The sequence below is a fragment of the Bos indicus genome, chromosome 11, assembly GCF_029378745.1.
Source record: "Bos indicus isolate NIAB-ARS_2022 breed Sahiwal x Tharparkar chromosome 11, NIAB-ARS_B.indTharparkar_mat_pri_1.0, whole genome shotgun sequence".
Taxonomy (NCBI): Eukaryota; Metazoa; Chordata; class Mammalia; order Artiodactyla; family Bovidae; genus Bos; species Bos indicus.
Window position 1 is genome coordinate 59811151 of NC_091770.1, and position 23150 is coordinate 59834300.

General features: G+C 37.2%; 1 protein-coding gene across 7 annotated transcripts in view; it reads right to left on the bottom strand.

The window, feature by feature from the left end:
• The window catches only part of USP34 (ubiquitin specific peptidase 34), a 240420-nt gene that overhangs the window by 170641 nt on the left and 46629 nt on the right, over positions 1-23150 (bottom strand). For all 7 annotated transcript variants that reach the window (XR_011569295.1, XM_070798851.1, XM_019970352.2 and 4 more), the window contains exons 3-5: positions 14577-14997; positions 7669-7719; positions 7363-7512 (exon numbers count right to left, since the gene is read on the bottom strand). Coding sequence is in view for 6 of the 7 variants with exons in the window: in XM_070798851.1 (XP_070654952.1) it covers positions 7363-7512; positions 7669-7719; positions 14577-14997 (622 nt within the window). In the remaining variant the exon portion in view is untranslated. The remainder of the gene's footprint in view (positions 1-7362; positions 7513-7668; positions 7720-14576; positions 14998-23150) is intronic.

Sequence of the window (23150 nt, forward strand, 5' to 3'; positions counted from 1 at the left end):
TACCACCAGCTGTATCCACAACTGAGCATCATTTCTGCTTTGACCTAACCCCTTCATTCCTTCTGAGCTCTTAGTTAATTGTCCTTCGCTCTTCCCCAGGAGCATACTGGACATTCTAACCTAGGGGGCCCAGCTTCCGGTGTCATATCTTTTTGCCTCTTCATACTGTTCATGAGGTTCTCCAGGCAAGAATACTGGAGTGGATTCCCATTTCCTCCTCCAATGGACCACATTTTCTTGGAACTCTTCACTATGATCCGTCCATCTTGGGTAGCCCTACACAGTGTGGCTCATAACTTCATTGATTTACACAAGCCCCTTTGCCACAGACTATAATCCATTAACTGGGGGGGGGGGGGGGGGGGTGTGTGTGTGTGTGTGTGTGTGTGTGTGTGTGTGTGTGTGTGTGTGTGTGATAGAATATTACTAAACCATTAAAAAAAAACAACTTGCAATTTGCAGCAACATGGGAATGGACCCAGACATTATCATACATAGTGAAGAAAGTCAGGCAGAGAAAGACAAATTCTATATGATATCACTCATACACGGAATCCAAAAAAATAATATAAATCAACTTCTGTACAAAACAGAACACCTATGGTTACCAAAGGGAAAGGTGAGAGGGAGGGATAAATTGGGAGTATGAGATTAACATCTACTTCAGCTTCATTGACTACATGAAAGCCTCTGACTATGTGGATCACAACAAACTGTGGAAAGTTCTTTAAGAGACAGGAATATCAGACAACATTATCTGTTTCCTAAGAAATCTGTATGTGGGTCAAGAAACAATAGACTCTTACATGGAACAAATGACTGGTTGAAAGTTAAGGAGTACAGAAAGGCTATATATTGTCTATTTATGCAACTTCTATGCAGAATACATCATGCAAAATGCCGGACTGGATGAATCACAAGCTGGAATCAAGATTGCCAGAAGAAGTACCAACATCCTCAGATATGCAGATGATACCACCCTAATGGCAGACTGTGAGGAGGAACTAAAGAGCCGCTTGATCAAGGTGAGAGAGGAGAGTGAAAAAGCTGGCTTAAAACTCAACATTTAAAAAAACTAAGATCATGGCATCTGGTCCCATCACTAAATGCAAATAAAAAGGGAAACTGAAACCAATGACAGACTTATTTTGGGGGGCTCCAAATCACTGCAGACTATGACTGCAGCCATGAAATTAAAAGATGCTTCCTCCTTGGAAGGAAAGCTATCACAAACCTAGACAGTGTATTACAAAGCAAAGATATCACTTTGCTGACAAAAGTTTGCATAGTCAAAGCTATGGTTTTTCCAGCAGTCATGTACAGATGTGAGAGCTGGACCATAAGAAAGTCTGAGCACCAAAGAATGGACATGAATTTGAGCAAACTCTGGGACACAGTGAAGGACAGGGAAGGCTGGTGTGCTGCTGTCCATGGGGTCACAAAGAGTCAGACACAACTGAACAACTGAACTACAATAATGAGATTAATAAATACATACCACGCCTTAGATATAAATAAGGGCTTACAAACAATAAGGGCTTCCCTGGTGGCTCAGTGGTAAAGAATGTGCCTGCCAATGCAGAAGACATGGGTTAGATCTCTGGTCTAGGAAGATCCCACATGCTGGAGAGCAACTAAGCAAGCCCTTGTGTCACAACTACTGAGCCCATGTTCCACTGCAGCCCACTCACCCTAGAGTCTGTGTATCAGAACAAGAGAACACATCACAGTGAGAAGCCAGCCCCAACTCACTGCAACTGCAGAAAGCTGCATGCAACAATGAAGACCCAGCACAGCCAAAAATATCAATAAACAAAAATTTTAAAAAACAAACAACAAGGATTTACTGTATAGTACATGGGACTATGTTCGGGATCTTGTACTAACCTATAGTGAAAATGAAGCTGTATACCCAAAACTAACATAATATTGTCAATCAACTATTTGTTGTTTTAGTTGCTAAGCTGTATCTGACTCTTTGCGACCCCATGGACTGTAGCCCCCCAGGCTCCTGTCCGTGGGATTTTTCAGGCAAGAATACGGGAATGGAATGGCGGGTTGCCATTTCGTTCTCTGGGAGGTCTTCTCAGCCTAGGGATCAAATCCACTACTACTACTACGTCTCCTGCATTACAGATGAACTCTTTACCACTGAGCCAGTTATATTAAAAATAATCATCTTTAAAAGATACAAGAGAATGGAAAGCAAAACCAGAGTTGAAGAAGGTATTAGTAATCCATGGATGTCAGGCAAAAGACTTGTATAAAAAACATATAAGGAATCTCCATATATCAGTAAGGAAAGGGCAAACAATTTGATTTTTTTAATGAATTTAATAAACCTGAACTGACACTTCTCAAAAAATATTCAAATGGCTAATAGCCCATGAAATTGTGTTCAATTTCTTTAGTCATTTAAAAATACAAAAGGAGACCATAATGAGATACCACTACTCATCCATCAGGAGTAAGAACACTTGATGTTTGCTTGGATACGGAGCAATGGGAAACCTCATTCCTGGCAGGAGTATAAACTAATACAATTACTTACAGAAACCTTAACATTAATGTGTAAGAGTGATTTTATGCATAACTTGTCATCAACAAATTCTACTACTAGATATATATCAAAATAAAACACATGCACATATGCACCAAAAGACACGTAAGAGGTTGCTGACACCACATAACTCTTAATAATCTAAATATTCAACACCAGTAAAACAGACCAATGGAAGTGTATTTTAAAGGAGTATTATACAACAATGAAATTGAGCTACTTCAGCTACACGCAATCTCAATTTTAAATTAAACTAGCCATACATGCTATAGTCCATGGGGTCACTAAGAGTCAGACACAACTGAACGACTTCACTTTCACTTTTCACTTTCATGGAGAAGGAAATGGCAACCCACTCCAGTCTGGGTTCTTGCCTGGAGAATCCCAGGGACGGAGGAGCCTGGCGGGCTGCTGTCCATGGGGTCGCACAGAGTCAGACACGACTGAAATGACTTAGCAGCAGCAGCAGCAATACATGAAAGATGCATTATGTGTAATTTCACATACATGGTTCGGTTCAGTTCAGCCACTCAGTTACGTCCAACTCTTTGTGACCCCATGGACTACAGCACGTCAGGCTTCCCTGTCCATCACCGACTCCCAGAGCTTGATCAAAGTCATGTCCATCGAGTTGGTGATGCCATCCAATCATCTCATCCTCTGCCTACAATTTTTCCCAGCACCAGGGTCGTTTCAAATGAGTCAGTTCTTCATATCAGCTGGCCAAAGTATTGGAGTTTCAGCTTCAGCATCGGTCCTTCCAATGAATATTCAGTACTGATTTCCTTTAGGATTGACTGGTCTGATTTCCTTGCAGTCCAAGAGACACTCAAGAGTCTTCTCCAACACCACAGTTCAAAAGCATCAATTCTTTGGCGCTCAGCTTTTTTTATAGTCCAACTCTCTCATCCATACATAAAGTGAAGTGCAGTGAAAGTCCCTCAGTCATGTCCAACTCTTTGCAACCCCACAGACAATAAAGTCCATGGAATTCTCCAGGCCAGAATCCTGGAGTGAGTAGCCTTTCCCTTCTCCAGGGGATCATCCCAACCCAGGGATCGAACCCAGCTCTCCCGCATTGCAGGAGAATTCTTTACCAGCTGAGCCACAAGGGAAGCCCTTCCATGACTACAAGTCATCCATACATGACTCCTGGAAAAACCAAAGCCTTGACTAGTCGAACTTTTGTCAGCAAAGTAATGTCTCTGCTTTTTAATATGCTATCTAGGTTGGTCATAGCTTTTCTTCCAAGAAGCAAGCATCTTTTAATTTTATGGCTGCAGTCACCATCTGCAGTGATTTTGGAGCCCAAAAATATAAAGTCTGTCACTGTTTCCATTATTTCCCCATCTATTTGCCATGAAGTGATAGGACCAGATACCATGATCTTAGTTTTTTGAGTGCTGAGTTTTAAGTCAACTTTTTCACTCTCCTCTTTCACTTTCCTCAACAGGCTCTTTAGTTCTTCTTCACTTTCTGCCATAAGGGTGGTGTCATCTGTGTCTCTGAGGTTACTGGTATTTCTCCCGGCAATCATGGTTAACCATACATGGTTAACAAGGGACAAAACTAAAGTATAGTATTTCAGGCTATAAGCTTAAGTAATAAAACAATAAAGAAAAGCAAGAAATAAAAATATGAATTGTATTTACCTTTAAGGGCAAAGAGATGGGAAAGTGACTTAGAGGAATCATAAAGGAGGCTTCTGGGGAGTTAACTGTTTTGTCTCTTGGCATAGTAGTGGTTAGAAGGGTAGTGATTAGAAGGGGTATTCACTTTGATAAATCATAAACGTTATTCTGTGCACTCTTCTGTTTGAATGTGTATTTCAAATTTTTTTAAAAGGTTAACACATTCAATTATATACAAGATACATTAGAGATGGTGAAAATGAAAATAGGTACAGTGATACCTTTTATTTGCAGATAAAGACCTCAATGAATAAAAGTGTAAATAAAAATGACAAGGGAAAATGTCAACACTGGAAAGAAATTTTTAACAGAAAGAGCTACCATTTGTTGATCCCTTAATATTCTCATTCTGATAGATGGAAAAAGTGAAGTTTATAATGTAATCAAAATTAGATAAAAAGTGGGCTTCCCTTGTGGCTCCGTGGTAAAGAATCTGCCTGCCAATGCATGAGACACAGGTTCAATCCTGGGTGCAGGAAAATCCCACATGCTGTGGAGCAACTGAGCCTGTGTGCCAAGAGAAACCACTGCAATGAGAAGCATGGGAACTGCAACTAAAGAGTAGCGTCCACTCGCCACATCTAAAGAAATGCTAAAGAAAAGCTACAAAGACGCAACACAGCCAAAAAAATAAAAAGTAAATAAAATTTTAAAATAAATAAAAAGTATTAAATAATATTAAGCAAACAATACCAAAAAGATAGTACAACAGAACTACAATTCAAGCCCAGAATTATTCCTCTGTAAAATCTACATTCTTTATACTATTATAATGGAAAACATTATAAAAATCAAATTCCATACACTATTAATCATATAATATAGGTTCTTCTTCTTTCCTGTTAGTGCAGCCAAAAATAAATAAATAAATGAGACTTAAAGAAACCACCAGGATTTATAATTTACAATGCTCCACTAATGGAAAACTACTCTGCTCTAAGTCAATTTGTATGTGACAAGAAAATTCTGAAATTTAAAGGCCTAAAAAGGGATGTCTATTTCAAGTGCTTAAACAGATCACTAAGTGCTTTCATATAAACTTCAGAGTGGTCAAAACCCCAAGAAAGGTCAGAAATCATGCTAAAACTCGTACTACTTTAAATGTCCAAACTCTGAAAAAAATTAACTACAGGGTCTGCAGAAAACATAATTACCAAAAACCCCCGGCAATTTAAGCTCCTAATTGCACCAAAGTATTAACTGTATTTAGAAAAACAGAATGAAAAGGGCAAAATCAAAAAATATTTTTTTATGACGAACGGTGCCAAATGATAGTTACCCATTCAAGTTATAAAATATTTGGTTGGAAAGTACATTATGTTATACTCTCAGGAAAAAAACACATCAATTTAGTATCCAAATAATTACATTATTAATTAAAACAGTATGACTAATTTTAACTTTGGTTTATTGGTCTCAGTTGAGCTATAAAATAACGTTATGCAAACTGACAACAGTCCACAGTTAGCAGTCACAAAAAGGCTGGGAACAGAAAACTGAAACTGAATTCAAACTTTTTCTCTAGTAAAGGACTCCTTTTCGAGAGAGAGTAATAAATTAGTCTTTAATGAGGCTTCCATAATAGACTTTAACCAAGCATTAGTAAAATTAATTCAAGAAATAAATTTAATTCAGGTAATATTCCTAAGGAAAACTGTTGATAAATTATTTTGTGAATTTTCGATTTCAAACTCAATCAAATACTTTGTCTAAATTTATTACAGCTTAAAATTAAAATGTCAACACAGGATTCACTCAAAATTTTATTTTTTCCTTTTTCTACCAAAGGAAACCAAAATGAATAGAACTTCCTTTCAAACAAAGTCAATCAGATTAACAGAATTAAGTGTTAATAACAGCTACAATAAATAACAGCTATCAGTAACTAAGTATTTACTATTTATCAAGTACTATTAATAAGAATTTAAAATCTATCTTAAAACCTCATCACCATCTTTAAAGGCAGATCACCATACTTATCATTCCCATTCTACAAATTAAAAAATTGAAGCTCAGATTCAGAATTCAAACACAATTGTTAATTCAAATGCCAACTATGAATTCAAAGTGTATATTCCTAACCTACAAAAGCTACATTGCCGTTACAGGTAGTATTTTCAACCTATCCAAGGAACCAGGGAATTTGGGGGCTAAAAATGGTTCAAATATGGAAATGGAGGTATTCAAAACACTTTAGAAAGGCAGTGTCCTTTCCAGTGTATTTCTACACTGGAAACAATGAGACAAAGTTATTTTGTTGGGTCTTTTTTACCCCTTGTATTTTTATTTTACATACACACTTGAAATATTTCACAGTAGTTATTATTTACGGTGAGTCAGTTAACACAAGAATTCTGGCTTTGGCAAAGTTAGATTTAAGTTTTCCTGTACGATTTTTTAAAATGATGACCAAAATAAAAGGTTATTTCAGGTTAAATTTTAATATAGAGACAATAAAAAATATTTCTGTGTTTCGGCACATACTGTGTTTCACATAACTGACATTAACATACAAAAGAATTATCTTCTTTACAAAGGCAAAAAGAAATGTTAGCTTTTTACCTGTAATACAGAGGGAAGTCAGACACACTATAATAAAGCCCTGGGCTAGGCTAACCATTATTTAAGAAACCAAAAACCCTAAGAAGTCAAAAATTTGCCAGTACAAAATTCCAGACAAGGAAAGCTAAAAATCAGCATAAGACTGTGTAAAGCAATCCATCTTACGTTTCAAATAAAAGAGGTAGATAAATTTACATTTTTTACTTAAATTCATTAATTTTTTCTTGCGATGCCACACAGCTTGTGAGATCTTACTTCTTTGACCAGGAATTGAACCCAGGCCACGCAGTGAAAGCACTGACTCATAACCATTGATACAAATTTTAATTTTACTTTAGTGAAGACTGAAAAAAAAAAAAAGACTTCTATACTCAACTTTTTCAAAGTATAATCCAGAAAAAAAAAAGACTATTGAACATAACAAATCTTCATAACCTTTTTCTGGACATATAAATGCATGTTATTAATATAAGTCTTTATTCCCAAGATTAAAGTCAATAATCAATAATCAATTAAAATAATCAATAATCAATTTCAAACAATACTTACATTAGACACAACTGTAATAAATGCATGTGCTATCAGAAATGGTAAAGTTTCAGGAGTTCCATATTCAAAGCAGTCCTTCATAAGAGAAAGGCCATTTTTCCCACAAAACAAACATACATAACGAAGCAAATGCAATGGTACTTCTACATCCTGAAGAAAAAAAGAAAATTATTTTAAAACTTATCTGAGGTTATTTTCATTTTATTACCAGTACTGGAAAGATACTGGTCAGACATAAACTCAGACTGTATGAACAAAATAATAAAATTTCCATAACTCTAAAAATGAAAAAAGATAAGCACTTACATTCATATCACAGAATGCCCCTAAAATGTTGCTTTCTTGGGTTGATATATCCTGATTAAGAAGAAGAAAAAAAAAAGGTAAATGCAATTGCATCACACTATCACATAACCATCTTTTAAAACCACAATTTTTTAAAGACCGATTTTACAAAACCTCATATTTTACAACTATTACTCTTCATGAACAGTAGTATTCCAACTGAAGTTAATATGATTCAATTCTAAAGTATATTTTAACTCTTCTCTGAAGAAATAGAACTAAGATGGAATGGAATGGGTGAATTTAACTCAGATGACCATTATATCTACTACCATGGGCAGGAATCTGTTAGAAGAAATGGAGTAGCCACCATGGTCAACAAAAGAGTCCGAAATGCAGTATTTGGAACAATCTCAAAAATGACAGAATTATCTCTGTTCATTTCCAAGGCAAACCATTCAACATCACAGTAATCCAAGTCTATGCCCCAACCAGTAACGCTGAAGAACATGAACAGTTCTATGAGGACCTACAAGACGATTTAGAACTAACACCCAAAAAACATGTCCTTTTCATTATAGGGGACTGGTATACAAAAGTAGGAAGTCAAGAAACACCTGGAGTAATAGGCAAATCTGGCCTTGGGAGTACAGAATGAAGCAGGGCAAAGGCTAACAGAGTTTTGCCAACAGAACGCACTTGTCATAGCAAACACCCTTTGGCACTGTTTCCACTGTTTTCCCATCTATTTCCCATGAAATGATGGGACCGGATCCCATGATCTTCGTTTTCTGAATGTTGAGCTTTAAGCCAACTTTTTCACTCTCCACTTTCACTTTCATCAAGAGGCTTTTGAGTTCCTCTTCACTTTCTGCCATAAGGGTGTTGTCACCTGCATATCTGAGGTTATTGATATTTCTCCCAGCAATCCTGATTTCAGCTTGTGCTTCTTCCAGTCCAGCGTTTCTCATGATGTACTCTGCATAGAAGTTAAATAAGGAGGGTGACAACATACAGCCTTGACTTACTCCTTTTCCTATTTGGAACCAGTCTGTTGTTCCATGTCCAGTTCTCACTGTTGCTTCCTGACCTGCATATAGATTTCTCAAAAGGCAGATCAGGTGGTCTGGTATAATGTTACCCTGCTTATCTAACTTATATGCACAGTACATCATGAAAAACACTGGGTTGGAAGAAGCACAAGCTGGAATCAAGATGCCGGGAGAAATATCAATAACCTCAGATATGCAGGTGACACCACCCTTATGGCAGAAAGTGAAGAGGAACTAAAAAGCCTCTTGATGAAAGTGGAGAGTGAAAAAGTTGGCTTAAAGCTCAACATTCAGAAAATGAAGATCATGGCATCCGGTCCCATGATTTCATGGGAAATAGATGGGGAAACAGTGAAAACAGTGTCAGACTTTATTTTTGGGGGCTCCAAAATCACTTCAGATGGTGACTGCAGCCATGAAATTAAAAGACGCTTACTCCTTGGAAGGAAAGTTATGACAAACCTAGATAGCATATTCAAAAGCAGAGACATTACTTTGCCAACAAAGGTCCGTCTAGTCAAGGCTATGGTTTTTCCTGTGGTCATGTATGGATGTGAGAGTTGGACTGTGAAGAAGGCTGAGTGCTGAAGAATTGATGCTTTTGGTCTGTGGTGTTGGAGAAGACTCTTGAGAGTCCCTTGGACTGCAAGGAGATCCAACCAGTCCATTCTGAAGGAGATCAGCCCTGGGATTTCTTTGGAGGGAATGATGCTGAAGCTCAGTCTCCAGTACTTTGGCCACCTCAGGCGAAGAGCTGACTCACTGGAAAAGACTCTGATGCTGGGAGGGATTGGGGGCAGGAGGAGAAGGGGACAAAAGAGGATGAGATGGCTGGATGGCATCACTGACTCGATCGACGTGAGTCTGAGTGAACTCCGGGAGTTGGTGATGGACAGGGAGGCCTGGCGTGCTGCGATTCATGGGATCGCAGAGAGTCGGACACGACTAAGCGACTGAAGTGAACTGAACCAAATGATTCTTACCATCTTTCGATTATCAATGTAAAGCATTAAAAACACGACTCATGTCGTGTTCTTAAGACTACATTTTGGAGTTTTGCATGAACTGATCCCCTTTTTGTTGACCAAGGTGACATTTTTTAGAATGATTAATAAACATCTGATATCATATAGGAGATGTATTAAAAGGTTTCTTTATGGGAAGATAACAATAATTAAGAATACTAGAAGACAAAGCACAATCTGATTTGAAGTAGTTTTATGGAAAATTCTAATAGGGAAAATACCCACCTCCTGGACTATATTTTTAAATAGTCTCAATTCACTGTTGCAAACATTTTCAGTAAAGAACAATTTTTTTCCAGATGAAGAAAGACGTTTAGAGAAGTCAGTATGGAGGTTATAGAAAAATAAGCTGGAAAAAACAGCCTTTAAAAAAAAAAAAAGGCATGTGGTAGATCTGTTAATGCCCACAAATCTACCTATTCGTGGATGTATAGAAAAACATAATGTACTTTAAAGTTAAAAATGAAACTTTACCTCTCCTCCCAACCACATATAGAATCTACATCACACCCCTTTGATCTCAGCTGTCCTTGTGAACTGTTTCAACAAACAGAATATGGCAAAGTTGATACTGTGTGATTTCCAAGACTGGACTTTTATTATAAGACTTTTACCCTTATCCAAGGTAAGGAGCAGCGGCTACGCTTTGCTGAAGCAGCCGTGAAGAGATACCCCACGTCCAAGGTAAGAGAAACCGAAGTTAAGACGGTAGGTGTTGCAAGAGGGCATCAGAGGGCAGACACATTGAAACCATACTCACAGAAAACTAGTCAATCTGATCACACGGACCACAGCCTTGTCTAACTCAATGAAACTAAGCCATGCCGTGTGGGGCCACCCAAGACAGGAGGGTCACGGTGGAAAGGTCTGAAAGAATGTGGTCCACTGGAGAAGGGAATAGCAAACCACTTCAGTATTCTTGCCTTGAGAACCCCATGAACAGTATGAAAAGGCAAAATGATAGGATACTGAAAGAGAAACTCCCCAGGTCGGTAGGTGCCCAATATGCTACTGGAGATCAGTAGAGAAATAACTCCAGAAAGAATGAAGGGATAGAGCCAAAGCAAAAAGAATACCCAGTTGTGGATGTGACTGGTGGTACAAGCAAGGTTCGATGTTGTAAAGAGCAATATTGCATAGGAAGTTGGAATGTCAGGTCCATGAATCAAGACAAATTGGAAGTGGTCAAACAGGAGATGGCAAGAGTGAACGTCGACATTCCAGGAATCAGCGAACTAAAACGGACTGGAATGGGTGAATTTAACTCAAAAGACCATTATATCTACTACTGCGGACAGGAATCCCTCAGAAGAAATGGAGTAGCCATCATGGTCAACAAGAGAGTCCGAAATGCAGTACTTCGATGCAATCTCAAAAACGACAGAATGATCTCTGTTCGTTTCCAAGGCAAACCACTCAGTATCACTGTAATCCAAGTTTATACCCCAACCAGTAATGCTGAAGAAGCTGAAGTTGAACGGTTCTATGAAGACCTACAAGACCTTTTAGAACTAACACCCAAAAAAGATGTCCTTTTCATTCTAGGGGACTGGAATCCAAAAGTAGGAAGTCAAGAAAACACCTGGAGTAACAGGCAAATTTGGCCTTGCAATACGGAATGAAGCAGGGCAAAGACTAATAGAGTTTTGCCAAGAAAATGCACTGGTCATAGCAAACACCCTCTTCCAACAACACAACAGAAGACTCTACACATGGACATCACCAGATGGTTAACACCGAAATCAGATTGATTATATTCATTACAGCCAAAGATGGAGAAGCTCTATACAGTCAGTTAAAACAAGACCAGGAGCTGACTGTGGCTCAGATCATGAACTTCTTATTGCCAAATTCAGACTGAAATTAAAGAAGTAGGGAAAACCACGAGACCATTCAGGTATGACGTAAATCAAATCCCTTATGATTATACACTGAAGTGAGAAATAGATTTAAGGGACTAGATCTGATAGACAGAGTACCTGATGAACTATGGACGGAGGTTCGTGACATTGTACTGGAGACAGGGATCAAGACCATCCCCATGGAAAAGAAATGCAAAAAGGCAAAATGGCTGTCTGATGAGGTCTTACAAATAGCTGTGAAAAGAAGAGAAGCAAAAAACAAACAGGAAAAGGAAAGATATAAGCATCTGAATGCAGAGTTCCAAAGAATAGCAAGGAGAGGTAAGAAAGCCTTCCTCAGTGATCAATGCAAACAAATAGAGGAAAACAACAGAATGGGAAAGACTAGAGATCTCTTCAAGAAAATCAAGATACCAAAGGAACATTTCATGCAAAGTTGGGCTCAATAAAGGACAGAAATGGTATGGACCTAACAGAAGCAGAAGATATTAAGAAGAGGTGGCAAGAATACACAGAAGAACTGTACAAAAAAGAGCTTCACGACCCAGATAATCATGATGGTGTGATCACTCACCTAGAGCCAGACTTCATGGAATGTGAAGTCAAGCGGGCCTTACTTAGAAAGCATCACTATGAACAAAGCTAGTGGAGGTGATGGAATTCCAGTTGAGCTATTTCAAATCCTGAAAGATGATGCTGTGAAAGTGCTGCACTCAATATGCCAGCAAATTTGGAAAACTCAGCAGTAGCCCCAGGACTGGAAAAGGTCAGTTTTCATTCCAATCCCAAAGAAAGGCAATGCCAAAGAATGCTCAAACTACCACACAATGCACTCATCTCACACGCTAGTAAAGAAATGCTCAAAATTCTCCAAGCCAGGCTTCAGCAATACGTGAACTGTGAATTTCACCTTCAGAGGAACCAGAGATCAAACTGCCAACATCCACTGGATCATCGAAAAAGCAAGAGAGTTCCAGAAAAACATCTATTTCTGCTTTATTGACTATGCCAAAGTGTGGATGATACTAAACTGTGGAAAATTCTAAAAGAGACTGGAATACCAGACCACCTGACCTGCCTCCTGAGAAACCTATATGCATGTCATGAAGCAACAGTTAGAACTGGACATGGAACAAGACTGGTTCCAAATAGGAAAAGGAGTCCGTCAAGGCTGTATATTGTTACCCTACTTATTTAACTTCTATGTAGAGTACATCATGAGAAACACTGGGCTGGAAGAAACACAAGCTGGAATCAAGATTGCCAGAAGAAATATCAATAACCTTAGATATGCAGATGATACCACCCATATGGCAGAAAGTGAAGAGGAACTGAAAAGCCTCTTGATGAAAGTGAAAGAGGAGAGTGAAAAAGCTGGCTTAAAGCTCAACATTCAGAAAACTAAAATCATGGCATCTGGTCCTATCACTTCATGGCAAATAGATGCAGAAACAGTAGCAACAGTGTAGACTTTATTTTTTGGGAATCCAAATCACTGCAGATGGTGACTGCAGCCATAAAATTAAAAGACATTTACTCCTTGGAAGGAAAGTTATGACCAACCTAGATAGCATATTCAAAAGCAGAGAGATTACTTTGCCAACAAAGGTCCGTCTAGTCAAGGCTATGGTGTTTCCTGTGGTCATGTATGGATGTGAGAGTTGGACTGTGAAGAAAGCTGAGTGCCGAAGAATTGATGCTTTTGAACTGTGGTGTTGGAGAAGACTCTTGAGAGTCCCCTGGACTGCAAGGAGATCCAACCAGTCCATTCTGAAGGAGATCAGCCCTGGGATTTCTTTGGAAGGACTGATGCTAAAGCTGAAACTCCAGTACTTTGGCCTCCTCATGCAAAGAGTTGACTCGGCCACCTCATGCAAAGAGCTGACTCACTGGAAGAGACCCTGATGCTGGGAGGGATTGGGGGCAGGAGAAGAAGAGGATGACAGAGGATGAGATGGCTGGATGGCATCACCGACTCGATGGACATGAGTTTGAGTGAACTCCGGGAGTTCATGATGGACAGGGAGGCCTGATGTGCTGTGATTATGGGGTCGCAAAGAGTTGGACACGACTGCGACTGAATTGAACTGACAGCTTCCACTTTTGCCTTCCTGGATCAATGCTAAGACTGTCGTGTAAGGAAGTCAGGCTACCCTAATAAAGAATGAGAGGTCATGCATAGAAAAATCCAAGGAGCCCTCAGGAGCAGCCAGCACGATCAGACATGTGAATGAGACGATCTTGGGACTCTCAAACCCATTCAACTCCCAAAATAAAGGCAACTGCGTTAAGTGAGGCCATACAAAAACCAACAAAGGAAATAACCAGGCTAGCCATGGAATCATGAGAAATAATCACTATTGTTTTAAGCCATTATTATAATACATTATCACATAACTGTTTCAATTCTTACTATATGGAGAAATAAATGCCATTATCTAAATAAACCTAAGACGGAAAGGCTTGTATAAATATCACTAGTGGAGGAGGGAAGAAGGGAGGGAGGCAGAGAAAAAAAATCACTAGTGGAATAAGTAAAGCATCTTGAATGCAAAAGAAAATACTATTATTTAAAACTAGTAATTACAGATAATTTGTTAAGCATTTTTTCTTTATAAAAGGAATTCCAAATTCTGTTAACCTGCATTTCTAAGAATGAAATTCCATGTCCTTTTTCCTCAATTACTAGTTTTTGAAAGTCACAGTAAGTAGAGCATAGATATACATTAGCAAAATATCTATCACTGATAGTTTACTTTTTATGAGTTCAATTTATAAATCTTTCCTTATTAGAATTACACTGAGCAAATGTTCAACACAAGTCGCTACAGAAATGCTCTGAAGAAATCCAAAATAATTTTTATAACGATAGTGATTTTTATAATTTTCCATCAATAATGACTATCTTCATATTTATTCATAAGTGAGAAATTACCAACATAACCATGACTTGGTATTACTTAAAATTCACAATACCTATTTTTACATACCTCTATAGTAGGATGAGTATTATGCTTGTAAGCAGTATATAAGGGAAACTGAATCTGAAAAATTTTTGCCACACACAGTAAGAGTTTTTCCTTCTCATCTGTACTCCACAAACTAAAAGGATCAGAGTTCTTTGAAGATTCTTCCTCAGTCAGATTACAAATTCTTGTAGAGTTTGATTTTTTTTCTATTGATTTTTGTCTTTCTGTACTTCCCTCATTACATTCTCTTTCTATATTCTGTGGTTCTTCCGCTTGATTACTCTCATCTTGCCATGTGGAATCTATGTTGATAGTAGTACAATGTTTACAAAGCTGATCTCGGAGCACTTGAACTTGGGCAATCACTAAGTTAATAAGTGCACACACTACTTGGTTAAAAATCTCCAAATGCTTATACTCTTTGAAGCAGCACAGACATTGCCTACAAGAGAAAAAAAAAATTTAATTAATAAATGCTTCCTAAAGAGGCAACAATTATATCCTTCTAAAAAACAGTATTAAAAAAGTAAATACTAAAATATTATTTTCAAGTAATTATTTCCTCCCTTCTGATAGAGTAGCACTATAAAAACTTTAAAAGATAGCATCACACCAAAAACTGATACTGGTAAAAAGTCACTAGATTAGATTGACAGCTATCATCTTCAGTTTTATATTTTATCTATCCCTCTAGACTTCCCTTCCGTTGTAGCTCAGTTGGTAAGAATCTGCCTGCAGTGCAGGAGACGCGGGTTCATTCCCTGAGTTGGGAAGATCCCCTGGAGAAGGAAATGACAACCCATTCCAGTATCCTTGCCTGGAAAATCTCATGGACAGAGGAGCCAGGTGGGCTGCAGTCCATGGGGCTGCAAAGAGTTGGGCACGACTGAGCGACTAACACTTATCCCTCTAGACAAAGAACTACTTAAGAACAAGAATTACGGCTGTATCTTTGCTTCTCTAAGTACTAAGTACTCAATGCATGTTTAATAAGTTATTAGGAAACTGACTATAATAAAATACCTTGTTAGTAAACTTGACTCATTATCTTACATAAGGGATTTTGCTGTCAACTAATAAAAAAGTTTACATTTTGGGGGGGCAGAAGGGATAAATGTATATGTATGGCTGAATCCCTCTGGTGTTCACCTGCAACTATCACAACACTGTTTGTTAATCAGCGATACCCCAACAAAAGCTTCTTTTTTTAAGTTACATTTAAAAATAATTTGCAGCGGACTACACTGGTAGTACGGTAGTTAAGAATCTGCCTTCCAAAGGGAGGATGCAGGTTCAATCCCTGGTGGGGGAACTAAGATCCCACATGCCACAAGAAGCCCCTGCACCACAATGAAGACACAGCACAGCCAAAAAAACTTCTAAATAAAAATAAAAAAATAATTTTCTTGGGATTTTCCTGGCAGTCCAATGGTTAAGACTCTGTGCTCCCACTCTGGTCAGGGAATGAAGATTCCACATGCCAGCTGTGCAGTGGCCAAAAATAATAATTTACCTGAAGGCTATTTAGAAGGACGTTCCTACCCTATCTGGCAGATCAAAAGTGTTTAGGAATAACACTTACACACACACTTACTTCAGTTCCAGTAAAAAACAAGAATAAAAATAATAAGAGTCTAATTATTACACATAATTATAGTTCTCTTAGACATGTTCAGTTAGAACAGTGCCTAGCATTTTACAGATAATCAAAGGGGTCTGGTGAGTCAATAAGTAAATGATACACAAGTACCACGTTATAATGTATACAAAGACAAATGACAGTTAAGCGACTATCACAATTTGCATCTATTTATCAAAACAAATCAAAACTCTTACTGTACCAAAAAGATCACCAACTTCCTGTATGGCCATATAAGAATAATTTCTTTTTCTCTAGATGTGGAAGATCTGAAATATGGCCACAATTCTTTAACACTCTTCCCTTTAAAAAGGGAAGCCCAATTTTCCTCCTCTTGAATGTGGACCAGACTTAATGACCAATGAACGGAATGTGGCAGAAATGACAATGTGTGACATCTAAGACTAGGTCATAAAAGACCTTGCTTCTGCCTTGCTCTTTTGGATCACTCACTCTGAAGGAAACCAGCTAACATGTAAGACACTCAAGGAGGCCAAAGCAAGGTCCACAGGAGAAAAAACTAGCCTTCCACTAACCACCCATTTGCCAACCATGAAAGGGAGTCAACTTGGAAATAGATCCTCCGGTCTCATGTAAGGTCATGACTACAACCGGAACCAACCAACTAAACCACTTCCAAACTCCTATTCATACAGTAATTGATGATAAATGTTTATAATTGAGATAATAAATGTATCAGGATAAGAAATGCTTGTGTGTTTTTTTTTCAATTATTTATTTGGATGTGCCAGGACTATCCCATGGACGGAGGAGCCTGGTAGGTTGCAGTCCATGGGGTCTCGAGGAGTCGGACACGACTGAGTGACTTCACTTTCACTTTTCACTTTCATGCATTGGAGAAGGAAATGGCAACCCACTCCAGTGTTCTTGCCTGGAGAATCCCAGGGACGGGGGAGCCTGGTGGACTGCCGTCTCTGGGCTCACACAGAGTCGGACACGACTGAAGCGACATAGCAGCAGTGCCAGGACTTAGTTGCAGCATGGGGGATGTAGTTCCATGATCAGGGATCAAACCCAGGCGCCTGCATTGGGAGCAAAAGTCTTAGCCACTGGACCACCAGAGAATTTCCTATTGTTGTTTTTAAAACACTAATTTAGGAGTACTTTGTTACACAGAAATACACAAATGATATACCAGGACTATTTTCTAGATGGCAAAATGAAAGGAATTTTATCTCTAAGGCCTCCTCCAGCTTTAAGTTCTATAATATTACAATATCTACAAGAAGAAAAACACATTAATCAACATTTTTCTGATGAATAGCTTCTTTCTTTAGGTTTAGGAAAGACCAAGGTCAAAGGGAAGAACCATACATTTGACTATCTTTAGTGAAAATGGCATCTTGAGTTTCTCCTCAAAAAAACAAACTTAAGGTCAGAGTTCAGATCAGTAAAGCCAAAGAGTTAGTCAAATTTACTTTAAAAATTCACTGTCAGGGATGGACCTAGAGATTATCATACTAAGTGAAGTAAATCTGACAGAGAAAGACAAATATCATATGATAATCTCCTATATGTGAAACCTAAAAAAAAAAAAAAGATACAAATGAACTTATTTACAAAACAAACTCAGACTTCAAAAACGAATTTATGGTTGCCAAAGAGGAAAGGTAGGGGGGAGGGATAATTTAGGAACTTGGTATTAACATATATATATACTACTATATATAAAATAGATAACCAACAAAGACCTACTATTCAGCACAGCGAACTCTATTCAATATTCTGTAATAACCTATGTAAGAAAAGAATCTGAAAAAGAATAGATACATGTGTAACTGAGTCACTTTGCTATACACCTAAAACTAATACAAAATTGTAGATCAACTATACTCCAGTATAAAACAAAATTAAGAAATAATAAAATTAAAATACACTATCATGATACGAGCATTAAATTGTTTGATAACTGACTAGGAAACTAATCTTAAAATACTAAATTGATATATGAACAAAGTAACAAACTGGATCTAGGTCCTTACAGATGTAAAATATACACATTCAAGGAGAGTTGAGGATTTAAGATAATATACACACACAAACACATATCTTTAAAATAATTATATACTATATAAATTATACATTGTACTGCCTCCTCAATTTTGAGAAGTCTAGGTATCTGAATTCTCAATTCAGCATGTCTCTCTGTATCCACACCCACAACACAAGGAGGGAAAAAATTTTAGTTTTTGAAAACAAAAACATCACCTTTTCAGTTAAGCCCAATCTGATTTTACAAATAAACTTATTTCTTCTATGTTGTAAATCACACTACAAATATACATAAGGAAAAAAATCATTAAAGAGATAATGGAAGAAAAGATGACAGCAAGAAATTCTGGATGTTAGAAAAGGGAGGAAAAACAAGTGTGTTCCAAATAAACAAACTTAGAAGGGGCCACAGGAGAAAACTATCAGCAAAAAGATTCACCCCACAGAACACTGGAAAAGCTCAGGACTGAAGAGGTTCAGACACCTCAGAAGGTAGAAATAAAGGAAATAGGACTAAATGAAAGGTACTGTTAAAACCTGCAGGCTCCCATTCCAGACAGCAAGAATACTACCCCTACCTGACCCAGGAAAAGAAGAAATTCTTACTGTACATAAAATGAACAAGATAAACTCAGGAACATAAGATACTGAAGAAGGCAAAGATAAGAAAATGAAAGTGAGAATTATGTAAAATTATGACTGAATGGTGAACCTCACTCAAGTATCCTTCTCTGCCCAACCATCAGATTAATGTATCTCCAAGGGGAAAGATTCTATTTCTATTCTAACAGAAATGTTCACATTTCTATTAGAAAATGTGAACAACCAAGAGAGAACGCCTATAATAAAGTCTGCTCAACATTTTACCACATCATACAGTACATGCCAAAATCTGAGATGCCCCATTCACACAGAACTTGCAATCCATTTTTCAGTGGCCCTTTCTTAACCATGAAAAGATAGCCAAGGATACTAAGACTTTCCAGGAAAAACTGTGTCACTAAAAACAGATGAAAGCAAACAAAAGAAGTTTAGAGGCAGTAGATAAAACACAGCAAGAAAAAAGGTTTTAATTTATATCCTCAGAGAAATGAAAGATACTCGATTACCAAAACAACAGAATACTGTTAAAAAATGCATTCCAGTTACAAAACAGAGCCATTTAATGTGTACAGATGTGCATTATATACCTTTTGCTTATATATCATTCACAATTTAAAAAAAAAATTAAAATTACATCAATTTGTAAAATTCAATAGTAGATCCAGAGGTAAAACTGAAGAAATCTCCCAGAAAGTAGACTAGGCAAAGAAAAATAATGGGGAGAAAAAGAAAACTATCAATCAAGGAGGTATAATTTCTGACTGATATTTGCAAGAAGACAGCAGAAAATACAGAGCTAAGGAAACTATGAAATAAAAATAAAATTCAGAACTGAAAACCCACGAGAACACGTATCATCATGAAATTTCTGAAGCCAAGGAGGGATAAAGATCCTAAAAGCTTGCAGGAAGAGTGAAAAGAGTGACATGGAAAAGCTCAGGAATAAAAACAGTGCATACTTCCTCAAAGTAATACTAGGAGATAAAATACAATGGAATAACACTTTCAATATTCTGAGAGATAATAATTTTCTATCTAGTATTCTGTATCCAACAAAAGTTATCAATAAACGTAAGGGCAGAAGAGACATTTCTTTTTTAGGCCACAAAGGTCTAAAAACCATTTATCTCCCTGGTAATTTTTCTCAGAAAACTCATCATCCAAACAAAATAAAGAAGTGAACTAATAAAGATGGCATGCAATCCATGAAACTAGAGATCCAAGACAACAGAAAAGCAAAAGAAATTTCAAGGATGATCTAAAGAGAAGATAGCTGTTTCAGTAACCCTAATGAGAAATCAATACAGACTGGAGTAGGAAGATGAAGTCCAAAGGAGATGGAGGGAAGGAAAGAAATAACAGATCACTTAATGATGTATAAAATGTAAAAACTAGTACTAAGAAAGGCTGTAGATTTGGGGGAAGAATAAGCAATTCCCACCCAGAAAATTAATCAAATGAAAAACAAGCCATTAAACTCTATGAAACAAAGAATAACAAAAGGAAAACAACAATTGATATATTTTAAGGTATAAAGTGAATCACAGAATCTTTTTTGGCAATCACTGAGCAATTATTTTCATTTTTAGAACTACCTCAAGAACTGACATAACTATATTGAGAGGATGGGGAAGGTTAAGTGGGTGAAACCATTATGCATCAGAAAAGGAAGTTCACAAATTATATCCAAAATTAATAAAGCAATAGAAATATGATTTTTGATATAGCTGAAATATAATTACTATTTCAGAAAATAAGTTAATGTCAAAACCAACATTTTAAAGAACTGAAAACAGAAATGGGTCTGAGAAGACAGGAGACAATGGACTTTTTTACAGGCCTTTTCTTCCCATTTATTTTTTAAACTCTACACATATTGCTTTGTATTTGTACACCAAAATCATATATTACCTTTGACTACCTGAGCTTATCCTATTTTATTCTCTGTCTTACCCCTATTACTACCAGCCTGATAAGACTTTTATTACTTAAGTAGAGTTTTGTGCTGCCTATGTGAGTGGAGTACGCTTACACTTAAGAACACACAATGATAAAAATTTCTAAATGATAATATAAAATGCATGTGTGCTCAGTCACTTCAATCATATCTGACTCTTTGTGACCCTACGGGCTGTAGCCCACCAGGCTTCCTCTGTACATGGGATTCTCCAGGCAAGAATCCTGGAGTGGGTTGCCATTTCTTACTCCAGGGAATCTTCCCAACCCAGGGATCGAACCCATGTCTCCTGCATTACAGGTGGATTCTTTATCCATTGAGCCACTTGGGAAGCCCCCAACATAAAATATGTAGCATTAATTAATATAATAAAAATACTAACTACACATTCATGAGGAAGCTATATGTCAAAATTAAATTATTTCAACCTGGATTCCATAATTTGATCTAGCAAATATTCCAACAGATCTAACATTTTCCTGGCCTGGTACTGCTAAACATGAGAAAAAACTATTCATCTACAGTATCCAACCTTAGCAAAAGCTTATTTATGAGCTAATTTCTGAAAAGCACTACTTTGAATAGTGGTCAATATCAATATCCCACTAGCCACAATCTTAATGCCAAAATAAAGACTAAACTCTTAAACAGTGGAGAATATACATTAACCTATTCAAAAGCAGTAGTATCTAAAACCATTCTAAAACAGTTTTAAAATAAAGTTGATTAAAACAATAAAAATAAGCAATAGCCTCAAATATTTATTAAGTAACAAATGACAAATAAGAAAGGTACAATTTTTAGCCTGAAAATACAAAGAATCACCCCCTACCTAGCACTCAGAATTCTTGCAGGGGAGAAATAAGATTAGAAAGTAGACAAGCAGGAGACAATGAGGAAACCTGAATGGCTACTAAAGGCATCTTCAAGATATAAACATAATAAGCCTATTTTATAATAGGCTTTAAACAAGTCAAAAAAAAAAAAATCTGGCAGCAATTCCAACAAGAAGGATTTTGCCTTGTAGGATCAATGCCTTCATCATTAATGACATTTCCTTTCATATCCATATATGCTCTTTTCCAAATTTATATTCTTAAATTTATTCTAATATTCTCTCCCCATTCTCTGAGAATTCATTTTATTTCCCATTTCATTCCAATTTCCCATTCCAATAGTGATAAAATAATGATAATCTGTTAAAGTAACATACCTAACTACTTAAATCTTACAAAGAAGTGACAGCTATATTACTGAGATGAAGCAATTAAAAATGATGACGAAATAAGGATGACACGGTCATTCTGTTATGCACCTAAAACTACCACAACATTGTTAACTGATTATATTCCAGTATAGAACAGTTTAAAAAAATATTTGATGATATAGAGACTGATCACAGTTCACATAAAAAAAATCAGATTATAAAAGATACAGTTTTATAATCACATTTTTGTAAAACTTTAAACTTTACTGTTTCCAACCTTACACCAAGGTTATGCCAAAAAAATTTACCAGTTGTCAATCTGGGTGATGGCATATTTTCCTTTTAAACTTTTATCTTCTGTATTTTCTAAAAAGATTTTCACAGTAAGTATATCCTTTAAACAGGAGGAAAATTATAAAATATTAAAGCCTTCGAACTTTCTATAAATATTAAACTTTTAACATACTGCATTTTCAAGTGAACATTCTCTTTCACCTATATCCTGGCCAATCAATATATCAGAAAAGTGATTCTTCATCACTCATAATCTTAGGGAAGTTAACACTTTTCTCCCAGAAAACCTATAAAGAACATTTTGTATGAGATGTCATGGGTCCATTTGTGCATGAAGGTACACTGATGGATTTTCCATGGTCATGAGCCACCAAGTTAAGACTTTCTTTTGTAAATTAACTTTGTCTTGCTGCTGCTGCTGCTGCTAAGTCACTTCAGTCGTGTCTGACTCTGTGTGACCCCATAGATGGCAGCCCACCAGGCTCCCCCATCCCTGGGATTCTCTAGGCAAGAATACTAGAGTGGGTTGCCATTTCCTTCTCCAATGCATGAAAGTGAAAAGTGAAAGTGAAGTCACTCAGTCGTGTCCGACTCTTAGCGACCCCATGGAGTCCAGCCTACCAGGCTCCTCCGTCCATGGGATTTTCCAGGCAAGAGTACGGGCTGGAGTGGGGTGCCATTACCTTCTCCAACTTTGTCTTATTAGTAGCCAATTATCCCCTACAAGAACCACAATCTTAACCTAAGCAACAATATTTTTTGATACCCTAGAGAGAAACAGGAGCAGGGAGAGCAGAGCAGGCGAACAGGCAACAACTTTTACTATACAGCACTGCGATCCAACTGGATATTTTACTGTCACTTCTCTCTTCTATCAGTATG